General features: G+C 57.6%; 1 protein-coding gene across 1 annotated transcript; it reads right to left on the bottom strand.

The window, feature by feature from the left end:
* Nucleotides 1-679: 679 nt before the first annotated feature.
* Nucleotides 680-2,630, bottom strand: LOC111161385 (carbohydrate sulfotransferase 8-like). The gene is made up of 3 exons (XM_022525007.1): nucleotides 2,627-2,630; nucleotides 2,420-2,457; nucleotides 680-1,837 (listed from the first exon to the last, which is right to left on the bottom strand). Exons 1-3 carry the CDS (start codon nucleotides 2,628-2,630, stop codon nucleotides 725-727), a joined length of 1,155 nt encoding a protein of 384 aa, XP_022380715.1. The 3' UTR covers nucleotides 680-724.
* Nucleotides 2,631-11,882: the final 9,252 nt, after the last annotated feature.

Below are 11,882 nucleotides of genomic sequence, written 5' to 3'. Positions count from 1 at the left end.
AACCCTGGCAGGTCCCCAGAGGGCCTCCACAAAGTGACTAACAAGAAGAGACCCCAGTGGGCCTCCACGGGGACAGGTCAAGTGTCTCCTTTCAGGATAAATGGGCCAGAACTGAGACCAGAGGCCCCAGGTGCCCTGAATGAGAGCCTCAGATCCTCTACTCTCCCCGCCTCCTTTCCCGCAGCAGGACCTGCAGACGCCTGGCTCAGGCCCCTGGGGAGGGAGAAAGAGCCCCCAGAGCCCGGGGAAGGGGCCATGTGTTCCCATACCAACACCAAGTGTAGACACCTCTACTCTGGAAACCATGTGCTTTATTTGGAATCTCTTTCCGAGGGAACCTCCCCCGGGCTCATAGAAAATCTGCAAACCATGTGGTTTGGTACAAGGCAATGGCTAAGGGACCGCAGGAAGTCCCTTACCGCTGGGCCCTCGTCTTCCGGGCCTCAGGCTTCCCCGGCCATCCTGACTCTGCTGAGCTGGGTGTTTGCAGCTGGGACTCCTGGGGTCCTGCTCAACCCCCGGGCGTCTTCCTCAGCAGAGGAGTGAGGAAGTGGGGATGGGACAGGGGCCAGAGGCTCCCCTCCAAGGCCCGGGCCTCTGTCCCCCACGTACAGCTAGCGGCACCGAGCAGTCGCGGCTGCTCCGGTCTCCGGAGCGCCGACAGGTGTGGGAGCGCGCGCCGGCGCGTGGGGCGGGGCTGCCAGCGGCCAGCCGGCCCTGCGCGTCAGTACAGGTCCGCAAAGGGCTTGGAGTAGTTGAAAACCAGGTAGTCCATGTAGTAGAAGTCGTAGGTGCGCTGCCGCTGCAGGGCGGAGAGCTGGGTGAAGTACTGGCGGGCGATCTGCGCCGTGGTCCGGGCCTCCTGCGAGTGCCGGTCTTTGAACCGGGGGAAGGTCAGGTTCCGGGGCGCCCGGATGAGGCTCAGGAAAAAGTTGGCGTCGTCCTCCATGCTCTCGAACTTGCCCACGAAGTCATAGTCGATGAGACAGGGGCTGCACAGCCGGCTGACGTGGTCCCAGTGGATGTCCATGCCCACGGGCCGGTGCACGTCCAGCAGGTACTGGACGAACTCGGGGAAGCGCACGCCAGAGCCCGTCCGCAGTGCCTCCCGGGACGCGTTGGCCCGGTAACGGGCCAGGATGGCCTTGCCGAACACGGGGTGGTAGTAGCTATTGGGGTGCTCGAACTTGTCGCGGAAGGCGGAGACCAGCCTCTCGAAGGGCTCGCGGACGAAGAGCATCTTGGTGTAGGTGCTGAGGCGGTGAAGGATGCCCTGGCGATCAAAGGTGTCCAGCCGCTTGAGGGCGCCGCCGTAGTGGACAGTGTTGTGCGGGATGTCGGCGGTGGACGAGGCCAGCCCCGCCAGCACCATGAGCACCCTCTTCCAGTTGGAGCAGCCCGCCTTGGGCACCTCGCAGTACAGCACGCGGTGGCGGTCCTCCACGAAGATGCGGGACACGTGGCGGGGGGTGACCGCCCGGCGGCTGCTGCTGGCCCTATACTTGGCACATGCCTCCCGCATCACCCGCTTGCGCTCCTGCTGGCTGCGGTGCATGGTGACCCAGTGGCCGTCGGGGGCCCAGGGTGCCGGCCGCGCAAATGCGCCCACTGAGCCGTTGGCCGGGACGGCTGCCGCAGGGGGCATTTTCTTGATAAGTAACCGCCGGCGGCGCTGCCGGGGCCGGGGCCGGGGCCGGGCCCCCGTGTTTAGGTGGGCTTGAGGCTGGTCTGGCACTGGCAGGTGGAAGTCCCTTGGGGCCCGGCTGGACAAGTCTCCGGGGACCTTCTCCGTCGGTGCCTTCGAATCACCATCCTGGGAACTGCCTGGTGGGACGTCCTGGAGCAAGAAGAGAAATGGTTATCAGCATGGACGGGCCACTTATCAGCAGGACACTGAGCATCACACAGGTCAGACCCTCACTATGGCTGGGGTCCCTGCCCCCTCTGTTGCCTCTTTTTTTTTTTTTTCCAGGGTGAGGGAGGAGACCAGCTGAGTCTGCTGGATGGGACCCCTCTGGCAGAGCCCACGTCTAGTCCCTGAAGGCCCCACCCCTGGCTGGCCACTGTCTTGAGGCCAGAGATGCAAGTGTCTTTTCAGCCACGAGATGGCGCAGGCCTCCCAGGAACCTCTCAGAGCCGGGCGAGGGGAACAGGGCAGGGAGCTGGTGGCCGGAGGAGGCTGGCTCAGATTTACCGCCTCTATTAGCAAAAGTCCAAAGCCGCCAGCTAACAGGAAGGAGAAATTCATGGGTCCAAAGCCCTGGGCTTTGTTCCCTAGGCTCCTAGGAAGGACAGGGCACGTTTTTCTTTCCAAAAATGGATTTGACATGAGCTCTGGATTTTCTTCCCTGCTCACCCCACCCCCTCCAACTCGCCCCAGGCTGCCGGTGCTCAGATTTATCGGACTCTCAGAACTCACGTTGTAGGGCTGCTGTGGCCTGATGCTGAACTTTATTCCTGAAAAGCAGAGAGGACAGTATTAGCAGAAGTAACATGTGGCTCCCAAGGACCTGTTCACAGGCCCTTGACAGTTGGGCCCCCAGGCTAGAGGGCACTTGGTGTGGGCTCCATGACAAAGCAGATCAGGGGGGCACGGCTCAGTGTGAGTGCCCCTCCACCCCCTTACCCATATGGAAAATGGGGGTGCAGTGAGATGTAGCCCCACTGGCTCCTAGCTGATGATGCCTTCTCAGTGTCTTACCTCCTGATGTGACCTGGAAGGTCTCAAAAGCTGGCCACCTGCTCAGTGGAATAGCCAGGAAACCCACAGCACTGCCCCTCACCCCCATGCAACCTCACTGTCATTAAGTCACAGGGAAAGGACCCTCTGAAAGCTCTGTTCCTCCTCTCTCTCTGCTCCACTGGCTCAGCCCTTGCTCTAGTCAATGTGAGCTTTCTGTACTCGGAATATGACACAATAACACCCATACCTTTGCACACACAGGCCTGGGTGTGGAACACACGCCTTCCCTTGGACTGGGGCCTCCTCACTTGCTCTGGGAATTCCCCTAACCTAAGCACCTACTTTGAGATTTTGGCCAGCTCAGCTGGCCATGGGACTCTGGCGTGAGCTGGCCATCTCCTGCTCGCCCTGGTCTCCTGCAAAGGGCTGAGCAGAGCCCAGGCACAGAGTGACTGTCTGGCAGGCACTTGTCACTGGAGGGGAGAGGAGACAGATCGGTACATTGCTGACCACACTCCACAATGTTCCCTCTTCCCCCAAGGAGGCTCTTTAGCTAGGCTGGGGCTGAAGTCACCCAGGATAACAAGCTCTAGGGAAGTGAACCCCCACTGGGAGGGAAGGATTCTGCTTCATACTTTGTTTTGGGGGAGGTCCTAGGTAAACAGGACGATTTCCTTTGGGGGGACCTATTTAGGAGTCTTGGCCTCCCTCTCCCATCCCTGCCTGGCCACTGAGGCACCAGGGGCTCTCCCTGCTCTTGTGCCATATATGTGGCTGCTTCTACTCTGTAGCTTTGTTGAAAGCCACAGTCACAATTAGCACCCGCTACCCTTTAAGGAAGAAAAGGCTTGAACTTCCAACTGGCATGACAAGGCACACCTGACCGAGTTCTGGCTGTTCCTGGCCTATGTGTGTGAGATGTTCTGGCGGCCCAGCATGTCTCCTGCTGTCTCTGTGTACTTGGCATAGGTCCAGTGGCCAGAACCCAGCTGGTGAGAGAACATCCTGTCCCTGACCCAGGGGGCTCCACCAAGTTCTCCACAAGGTTCTTTTACAGCTTCTCCCATCGCTGTGACCCTGGCCTCATGCTGGTCAGTCTGAGGATGTGCCTCTACATCTCCTTCACTCACCAGCTACGAGGGGGGATGCAAGGTCACCCCTGGGATGGAAAGCCTACATTCCCTGAGCCTCCTGGGAACTTCTCTGAGTTCCAAAAGTGAAACAAAGGTGGAACTTGGGCCCGTAGCCTCTTTCTTCTGTTGCAATAGTGTTCTTGGATTCCTTTGGATTGGGAACAGGGGTGTGGCAGAGGACAGAGTGTACATATCTTCCTGGGCATTCCCAAGCTTACAGGCAATATGTGTATACATATGGAGCAACTCTGAAACAAGGCTTCCAGACTCTTCTGCGGAGGCTGAAGGGAAGCTCCATGTAGAACCAGCTGCACCCCGGATACTGGGTGCAAGTAGTGGGTCCTTGGTTCCAAGACAAGAGTCTGTTAGAATTGAGCACCTCATCAGGGTCCCCCTCTGAGCCCAGAGCCTACTCCCCTCCTGCTGACCACCCCTCCCCTGCCCTGCCCTGCCTCACCCCTGCATGGGCTTCTTGAGTCCATTTCTTTCTGGCACGTGAGGGTTTCCTCCTGCAGCCAGTGATCACAGGTCCCTTCAGCAGAAGGGATGGGCTGCACACGCAGGCCTCCTCCACACTGCTGGGTTTCCTTAATTATTTTCTTCTGGTGACGGCAGCTGCCTCTGCTAAACCACCTCTCCTCAGAGTCTCAGGTACAGGAATTTACTCTGCTTGTCAATCCTGTCAACTTGTCAAGGTACGGTGGTGCTTATTTACATTCCTTTTTGGGAGCAAATGAGTCATGCCAGATTTGGCCAAGAGTGGGGCTCAGGAGCCACTCACAGAAGGCACCCTGCCAGCCAGTGGAGCTGGAGGAGGATGCGTTTATGGAGATGTCAGGCCCTACAGCTGTGACCTCCCGCTGGCACTGTCCTCACAGCCTGGAGGGTGGTGGGCCATGGGGCCTGTCCCATTTTACCTGTGCAGCCTGTGCAGAAGGATGCTGAACCCCAAGGGGTTTTCCAGGTTGGCCCACTTGAAGGCTGGAGAAAACATCCCTCCTAGACCAAACCCGGGCTTGGGGGCATCTCTGACCTCCTGGCCACTTTTACCCAATAAAGCCAAGCTGGCTGCAATTGCCCCCTTTGAAAATAAAAAAATTGTCTTGTGGAAAACCCCAGCAGTCCTTAGGCGGAGGCCGAATTTGCCACAAGCTGTACGTTCTTGACCTTTAAACTTATTATCGTTCATTTGCCAAAGACTGACCCTATCCCGTATGGCATTTTGGAATAAAGACAGGTAGTTAATGAAGGAAATGTAACAGGCTCCCCCTCCTTGCCAGGGGCCCACTGTCCCTACTTTTTCTGTAGAGGAAGGTAATCTTCCATGCACGGCTTGGATAAAAGCCAAAGCAAAGACCACGCCTAGTTCTGAGCAAGTGAAGGTGAGCAGCCTTGGGTGTCTTGAGGACAGGGTCTGGGTATCCCACAATGGACTGCACTTCAGCACTTGGACAGCTCCGTGGCGTGCTGGGGTGGAGGGCATTTAAGGACGCTGTCTCAGCTGCACCCACGAAAGTACCACGGGGGCAGGGAGAACTTGGCTTCAATATAACCACCACCAGCCCCTCCCAAGCCCTCGAATAAACATGCAGTCTAGACAGAAAAAGTGGGCTTGCTGAACAACATAAACCACAAGCCCCAGCCTCCTTTTCCATCCGATGGCACCCACGCCACCACACGCCTCCGCTGTCTCCCTCCCCCCCACCCTGCGACAGGGGAATCCCAAGGTCAGTCATGTACATGCTCCATGTCCAGGGTCTGAGCTACCTGTCTTCTCCTTTCAACATCATGTTAACAATCTGTGAGAGAGCTCCTTCCCCTGCACGGTAAGAAAAAGACAACCGCTTTCTCCTTCTGGACAGATGATATTTGCAGAGTGGTTGAAACACATGCTGTATGATAGGAGTAAATGCTGGTGAGAATAAACAAAGCGTGACTCCTTGGGACTGCCAAGTGGGCTCCACACTGTGAACTCTTCTCTGGCTCGGGGTTTTCTTCAGACTGTTGGGCTGAAAAGCTTACTGGTTACCTGTCAAGGGGAGGCAAAGGCTGATGATGTTGTATGTGGCCAGTTTCTCCTTTCTTTTCCCTCCCTCCCTTCCTTCCTTATAAAGACAGAAAACTGACATATCACCTTTTTTTTTTCTTTTTGAATTTTTATCTATTCATTTGAGAGAGAGAGAGTGAGAGTACAAGCATGGAGGAGGGGCAGAGGGAGAAGAGGAAGCAGACTCCCCACTAAGCATGGAGCCTAACTTGGGGCTCCATCCCACGACCCTGAGACCATGGCCTGAGCCAAAATAAAGGGTTGGATGTTCAAACGACAGCCTCCCAGGCGCCCCTGTGTGGCCAGTTTCTTATGATTAGGCTGTGTAGCCTGGGCCTGGGGCAGAGTTACCAAGCAGGCTTTGCAGGCACATGGGCTGTTGGGGAGGGGATGCTGCCTACTCCTCTCCCAAGTCACAGGAGAGAGACCTGCTGGGTTTAATCCAAAAGCCCCAATCTCTACTGTCCAGGACCCACTGAAGGTCAGGCTGTGTAGACCAACAACACTGACATGGGCCGAAACAGGACCCAAGTTCCCAGAAAGGGCGGGAAGCTGCCACGTGAGCCCTTGGTTGACCATGTTTGAGGAGTGTGACTGTTACTCCAACTGGCCCAATCCCAGCCCCAGGCCCTGATCGTGGTGAGGGGGTCCTGCTGCTCTGAATACTGCAGGCTGGGGAGCAGGCAGGGCTGTCCTGAAGGAGTCATACCTGCAAAGAAAAAGAGGTAGGAGAGAACAGAAGGGGCCAGCATGGGCCACGGGGCATGGATGTGAGTCCACAGTCCCTGCTCTGTGCAGAGTTTCAACCCGTGGTCCCTGATCTCCAGAGCTACCCCCAACTGCCTTTCCTTGGCTCCTTTTCCATGTCTTGGATCTTCTGGTGGCTGAGCCCGTGTGTCCACAACCATCTGGGCTGTCTCACCACATGTCCTCTTATGCTGTCCATCAGGCCAGGAAACTTCCAGGGCTTTCAGGCTGGCCTGAGCCAGGGAAGATACTGGAAACAAGGCCCCCACTGCATCTTGGTGTCCGGCATGTGTGAGATACAGAGTCCAACTTGGGTCCCGGCCCAGATTCCCTGGCAGGTGCGTCTGGTGAGCAGCCTTGCCCTGCTCTGCTGTGTCCCTTCCTCCTTAGAAAGCAGCAGCTCCTGAACCTCAGGTGCGTGCCAGGGGGCAGCCCGCACGGCGGGGTGGCGTACGGGTCCTCGCACAGTGCTGGGGGGCCGCAAGGTGGGAATCTTGGATGCGGGCAGGAGAAAGGCAGCCAGGAGGGTGCGATGCTCGCTGCAGTTAGGGGAGGAAGCCCTGAGGGAACAGCCAGGCCCCACTCCACAGGAAGCATGGAAGGGTTCTGAAGGAGGGGCTCAATTAGCCCTCCACGACTAGGATCCATGTACACGGGGAGGAGAGAATTTCTTTTAAGGAATCAGCTCATGCAAGTTGTGGAAGGAGCTGCCCAGGCTGACGGGTCTGTCTACTCCCACACAGGCGAGGAGGTCAGATCTACGATGAACCCAACTGGCTGCCTCCCATTGCCATATGTGGGGCACTAGGTCGGGGCCTGTGGCCTCCATGGGGCCACACCAGCTCTGGCTCTACTCCCACCAGCAGCTCAGGCTCTGCCCTTTTGAGGGGCACCCCCTACCCCCACATCGGCCTCTGATGCCTCGTTGTGAGCTGCTTCCTTCCTCTGGGCAGGTTGTTAATTTATGCAGATGAGATGCAAAACTGAAGTTTAAACACACTCAGCAATTAGCGGGCAGCCTGGACTCCAGGCACAGAATTCAGACGGAAGGAGCCTCACCGAAGGGTCTTAAATTCTCACTTGTGATCACAGGAAAATCCAAGTCATTAAATTCTCTGCTCGGGCTCGTGCATGGCCTGGAGACCAGCCTCAGTCCCAGCGGTGCCCGCTTCTGCTGTCCCAGGCCCAGGGCAGGGAGACAGGGTTCCTGGCAGCTCTGTGGCCAGAGTGTGGGCCTCGGGCAGAGGCAGGAGGTAGCTGGACAAGCCACAGGCCCCTCTCCTCCTGCCTTAGCCTCTGTGGGTAGGCTCGGACACAACCAAACTTATGGTGGGGTGACACAGTAACCCCTGACCTTTGGGCCAGACCAGAGCAAGGGCTTGCCCTCCCTTCGCCTGGAGACTCCGAGTAATAGCTTTTTTTTTTTTTTTTTTTTAAGATTTTATTTATTTATTTGACAGAGATCACAAGTAGGCAAAGAAGCAGGCAGAGAGAGAGAGGAGGAAGCAGACTCTCTGCTGAGCAGAGAGCCCGATGCGGGGCTCGATCCCAGGACCCTGGGATCATGACCTGAGCCGAAGGCAGAGGCTTTAACCCACTGAGCCACCCAGGCGCCCCCGAGTAATAGCTTTTAACAAGGGATCACATATTTTAAAAGAAACGAGAGCAAAAGCACAGCTGTGTGACCTTGGACAAATCCCTTGACTTCAGTGAACCTTAGTTCCCTCATCCATAAAATGGGATAAAAATGCCCATCTTGCAGGTCCATAAACATGCACAGTGCTTGGCAAAGAAGAGCTCATGGGAGGGAAGCTGTCGGCTCCGGGTGTTCCCATCACCAGGTCACCTTTGTAGCAGGTGAGTTTTTCCAAGCCCATTCTTCCAAGTCTAGCTCCAGCACCAGCATGGGGACTCTGGGGCCTGTTTGCAGAGGAGGGAAGAGGGAATCTTCCCGCCTCGGCCTGATGGGCTCCTGACTGCTCTGACCACCACTTGTTTTGTTTAGCGATTCCATTCCCTCGCCTCCGTGATTAGGATCCACGATTCAGCTGGGTTGTTCCCTGTCAGCTCAGCCTTGGCTGTGAATTCCCTTGCAGCTGTCAGATTGGAGCGCTGGAGCTGCCTGTCAGCCAGCCAGCCAGCCGGTGAGCCAGTCTGCAAACCCAGCAGCTGTCCTGCTGCTCCACACCCCCCATCTGTCCATCACGTGGGGGGTGAGCTGTCCCTGCGCTTCCCCCCACCCCCACAGCATGCGTGCCTAGACACACGGGAGGGGTCCCCAGCTCCTGCTCCAAAGCTCTCCTGTCAGAGCCTGCGGGGGGTGATTCCTACCATGTTCTGGGCCGGGGGCGGAGTGGGGGGGTCCTGCACTGCACTGCACCGTACCTCCAAGTGTGCAGGTCACATGGAACCGACGTGGTACACCACGCATACCCGGCTTCTCTGTGCCTGTGTCCTGCCACGGGACGTGGTGGGCTCGGGGTGGGGAGGTGTACATTCACATCTGTATCCAGCTTCTGAGAGCTCATGGCATGTGGCTTAGAGCAGGTCATGCCTCTCCTCCCTTCATGTGTTCTTTCAACACACATGAGCCTGGAAGGATTACCAGGAGCCCAGGAACGCTGCTGCAGATGATAAAGAACCAAGTCTGCGACATTGGTCAGTGAAGGCACAGTACCCCCTGGCGGCCATCCCTGCCACCCCTGCAATGTGTTGGCAGCAAGACCAGGAGGAAGAACTCAGTGGCGCTGGCCAACGCCATTTGTCCTTCTGCTCCACAGATGGAGCACCTGTGTGTGTGGCCGGCAGTGGCTTACACACTGGTGACAGGGTCTTGGCAATGAATGGGACCATCGGGGCCTCTGCCCTCATGGAGCTTACGGTCTAGCAGGGAAATGGCAGCAATGGGGTGAATGACAGTCCACGTAGGGTAGGGATGTCAACAAGCCCAGGGCACCAGGGGAGGTCTCCTTAAGGTAGGGGCCGTTAGTTGGCACCTGAGGGTAATGAGGGCATTCCTGGCAGAACTTGGTGGCCTTAGGGGATGAAGGGACACAGAGGCTGAAGGTGTCCAGAAATGATGGGACCACTGAGGGTGGCGGGGACAGCAAACTAGGGGTCCTCTGGGCCTGGCAAAGACACCCGATCTTATCTCCTAAGGCCCGAAGAAAGTCTACAAAGGCTTTTTGGAGCTGGGAGCTATTTTGAATTTAAGGACCATTCTGAGATGAAGAGCTGAAGACGGAACAGAAAGGCTGGTCCATCAGCGGTGGTTGCCACCATCTGGGGAGGAGACGTCTGAGGCCCGGACCCAGAGGCTGATGGGGGAATGCGGAGGAAGATGGGAAGACAATTTCAGAAAGAATAAATGGGGTAGTGTGCTGCTGGATGTTAACATCGGCTCTCGGGATGCTGGGGAGGGGCTCATTTGCAGTGTTGGCTGATTCCTGCAGCGTAAACACTTCTCCTGGGCAGATTTCAAGCTACTGATAGGAAACGGGGTTGGGTCCTCATGGGCTGGTAACAGCCAGTTCCTGCACGCCACTGGGTCCGCACCACTTGGGGACTGACTGGGAGCAGAATAAGGAGATTTGGGTTTCCAGCGTGAGCATCGGGACGCTGGTGCCATTTCCTAGGAAGGGGAGCTGATCCTCATTGAGTCTGAGATGCTGTTGGGTCTCTGAGTGTAGACGTCCAGAGGTCAGATTGAGGATGGGGAGGAGCTAGGGCAGACGTATGTGTGTGCGAAAGCACAGTCCACAGCCCATGGCTGTCCAGGGCCTGCTGAGGGGGGAGGACCAGCCCTTCTCAGCTAAGGGAAGCAGACCTGTGGCAGCCCATCCCCAGCAGCCTTGGCTGTGGGCCCAGCAGAGTCTGCCTGAGTCTGCCTTTCTCCAGAGCCCACAGGGAGTCCCTCCCTGCCCACAGGGGCAGCCTCCTCACTGCTGCGGCCCAGGCCCAAGGTAATGATCGGTAGGGCTCTAGCTGGCTTCAGGATGTGTCTTTCCGGCTGCAGAGTCAATTACCGAGCTGCCCTGTGGCGGCCAGACCTGTCACAGCTGCTGCTTTCAATACTCTGAGAGCCCCAAAAGTGAATCTGTTCTAGCCGATGCTTCCTTGAAGCACCCCACTCCCTGGCAGCTCCGTTCCTGCAGCCAGAACCGCTCCGTCTGCAGGGAGCCCTCCAGCCCCCATAGGGGAGTCAGGCTCCTAGAAGTAGGGCTGCAAAGGAGCTGCTCCGGGGCTCAGGTATAGAGACACCAATTCTCGGAAGAGTCCCCAGAGGCTGTGTACGGGTAGTCACCGCTGTCCACGGATTGTACCCAGACGGGCCCCGAGACTGGGCAGCAAGCCCTCCCCACCCCCAGCCGGATGCAAGCTCCCTACACTGGAGCCGCAGCCCCAGGCTCTCCTCCTGTGCCATACAGACCTCTGAACGGCAACGGCATTTCAGGGAGCATCCCGCGTGCTCTGAGCAGAATGGAGCCTCTGTTTGCAAGGGGAAGCCTGGAGGTGCTTGGAGCACCATGCAATGGGAGGGGGGCCCTGCCACGGGTCCAGGTAGCTGCAATCCACATGGGAGGAGAGGGGACTCCCTGCCCCCTTGAACGTCAAGTTAGGTCCTGCCAAGGACTGGGCCAGCAGCACCTCAGGAAGCGTCTGGCCAGCTTCCCTGAGGGGTAAGGCCTGGAGCACAGCATTCGTCTTGGCCTTGGTGGCTGCTGACTGTGGGGACACCACCGTCCCTGGACATCTAGCCAACACCCACCTCCTCTCCCTTCTGGCTGGCCAGCCCTTGGCTCTGCCCAGCCTGGTGCCCTGGGTTCTGGACAGCAGATGGCCACACTGACCACAGCACCCCAAAGCCATCCTGGGGAGCAGACACCCTCTCTGCTGACTGTCGCACCACAGCGGGCTGGGCTGGGCTCCACACCCGCATCACACACGCTTGCAAAGACGCTCAGATCTGTGCATCCAGGCCCCCGGGTAGAGGGGCCTTGTGTACGCAGAGATCCTTCTGGAGGCAAGTGGGGAATGGCCAAGAAAAAGGGAGGTCCCAAAGAAAGGGCAAAACCAGAAAGGGTTCTTCAGGTGAAGGATAGGGAGCCTGAGTTTAGGCAGCACAAGAGGAGAAAGGGAGGGAGGGCTGCAGGGCTCGGTGAGTCAGGGTGGAAGGGGGAGGGCAAGAAAATGTCTGTGCCCCCACATGCTGTCAGAGGGTGGTCCGGGGGGATAGAGAGGCAACAGAGGACAAAACCCAGACCTAAATTGG

This window comes from Enhydra lutris, unplaced genomic scaffold (genome assembly GCF_002288905.1).
Source record: "Enhydra lutris kenyoni isolate GAN:26980312 unplaced genomic scaffold, ASM228890v2 scaffoldscaffold85, whole genome shotgun sequence".
In the NCBI taxonomy this organism is placed as follows: Eukaryota; Metazoa; Chordata; class Mammalia; order Carnivora; family Mustelidae; genus Enhydra; species Enhydra lutris.
This window is presented reverse-complemented; position numbering and strand designations above follow the sequence as displayed.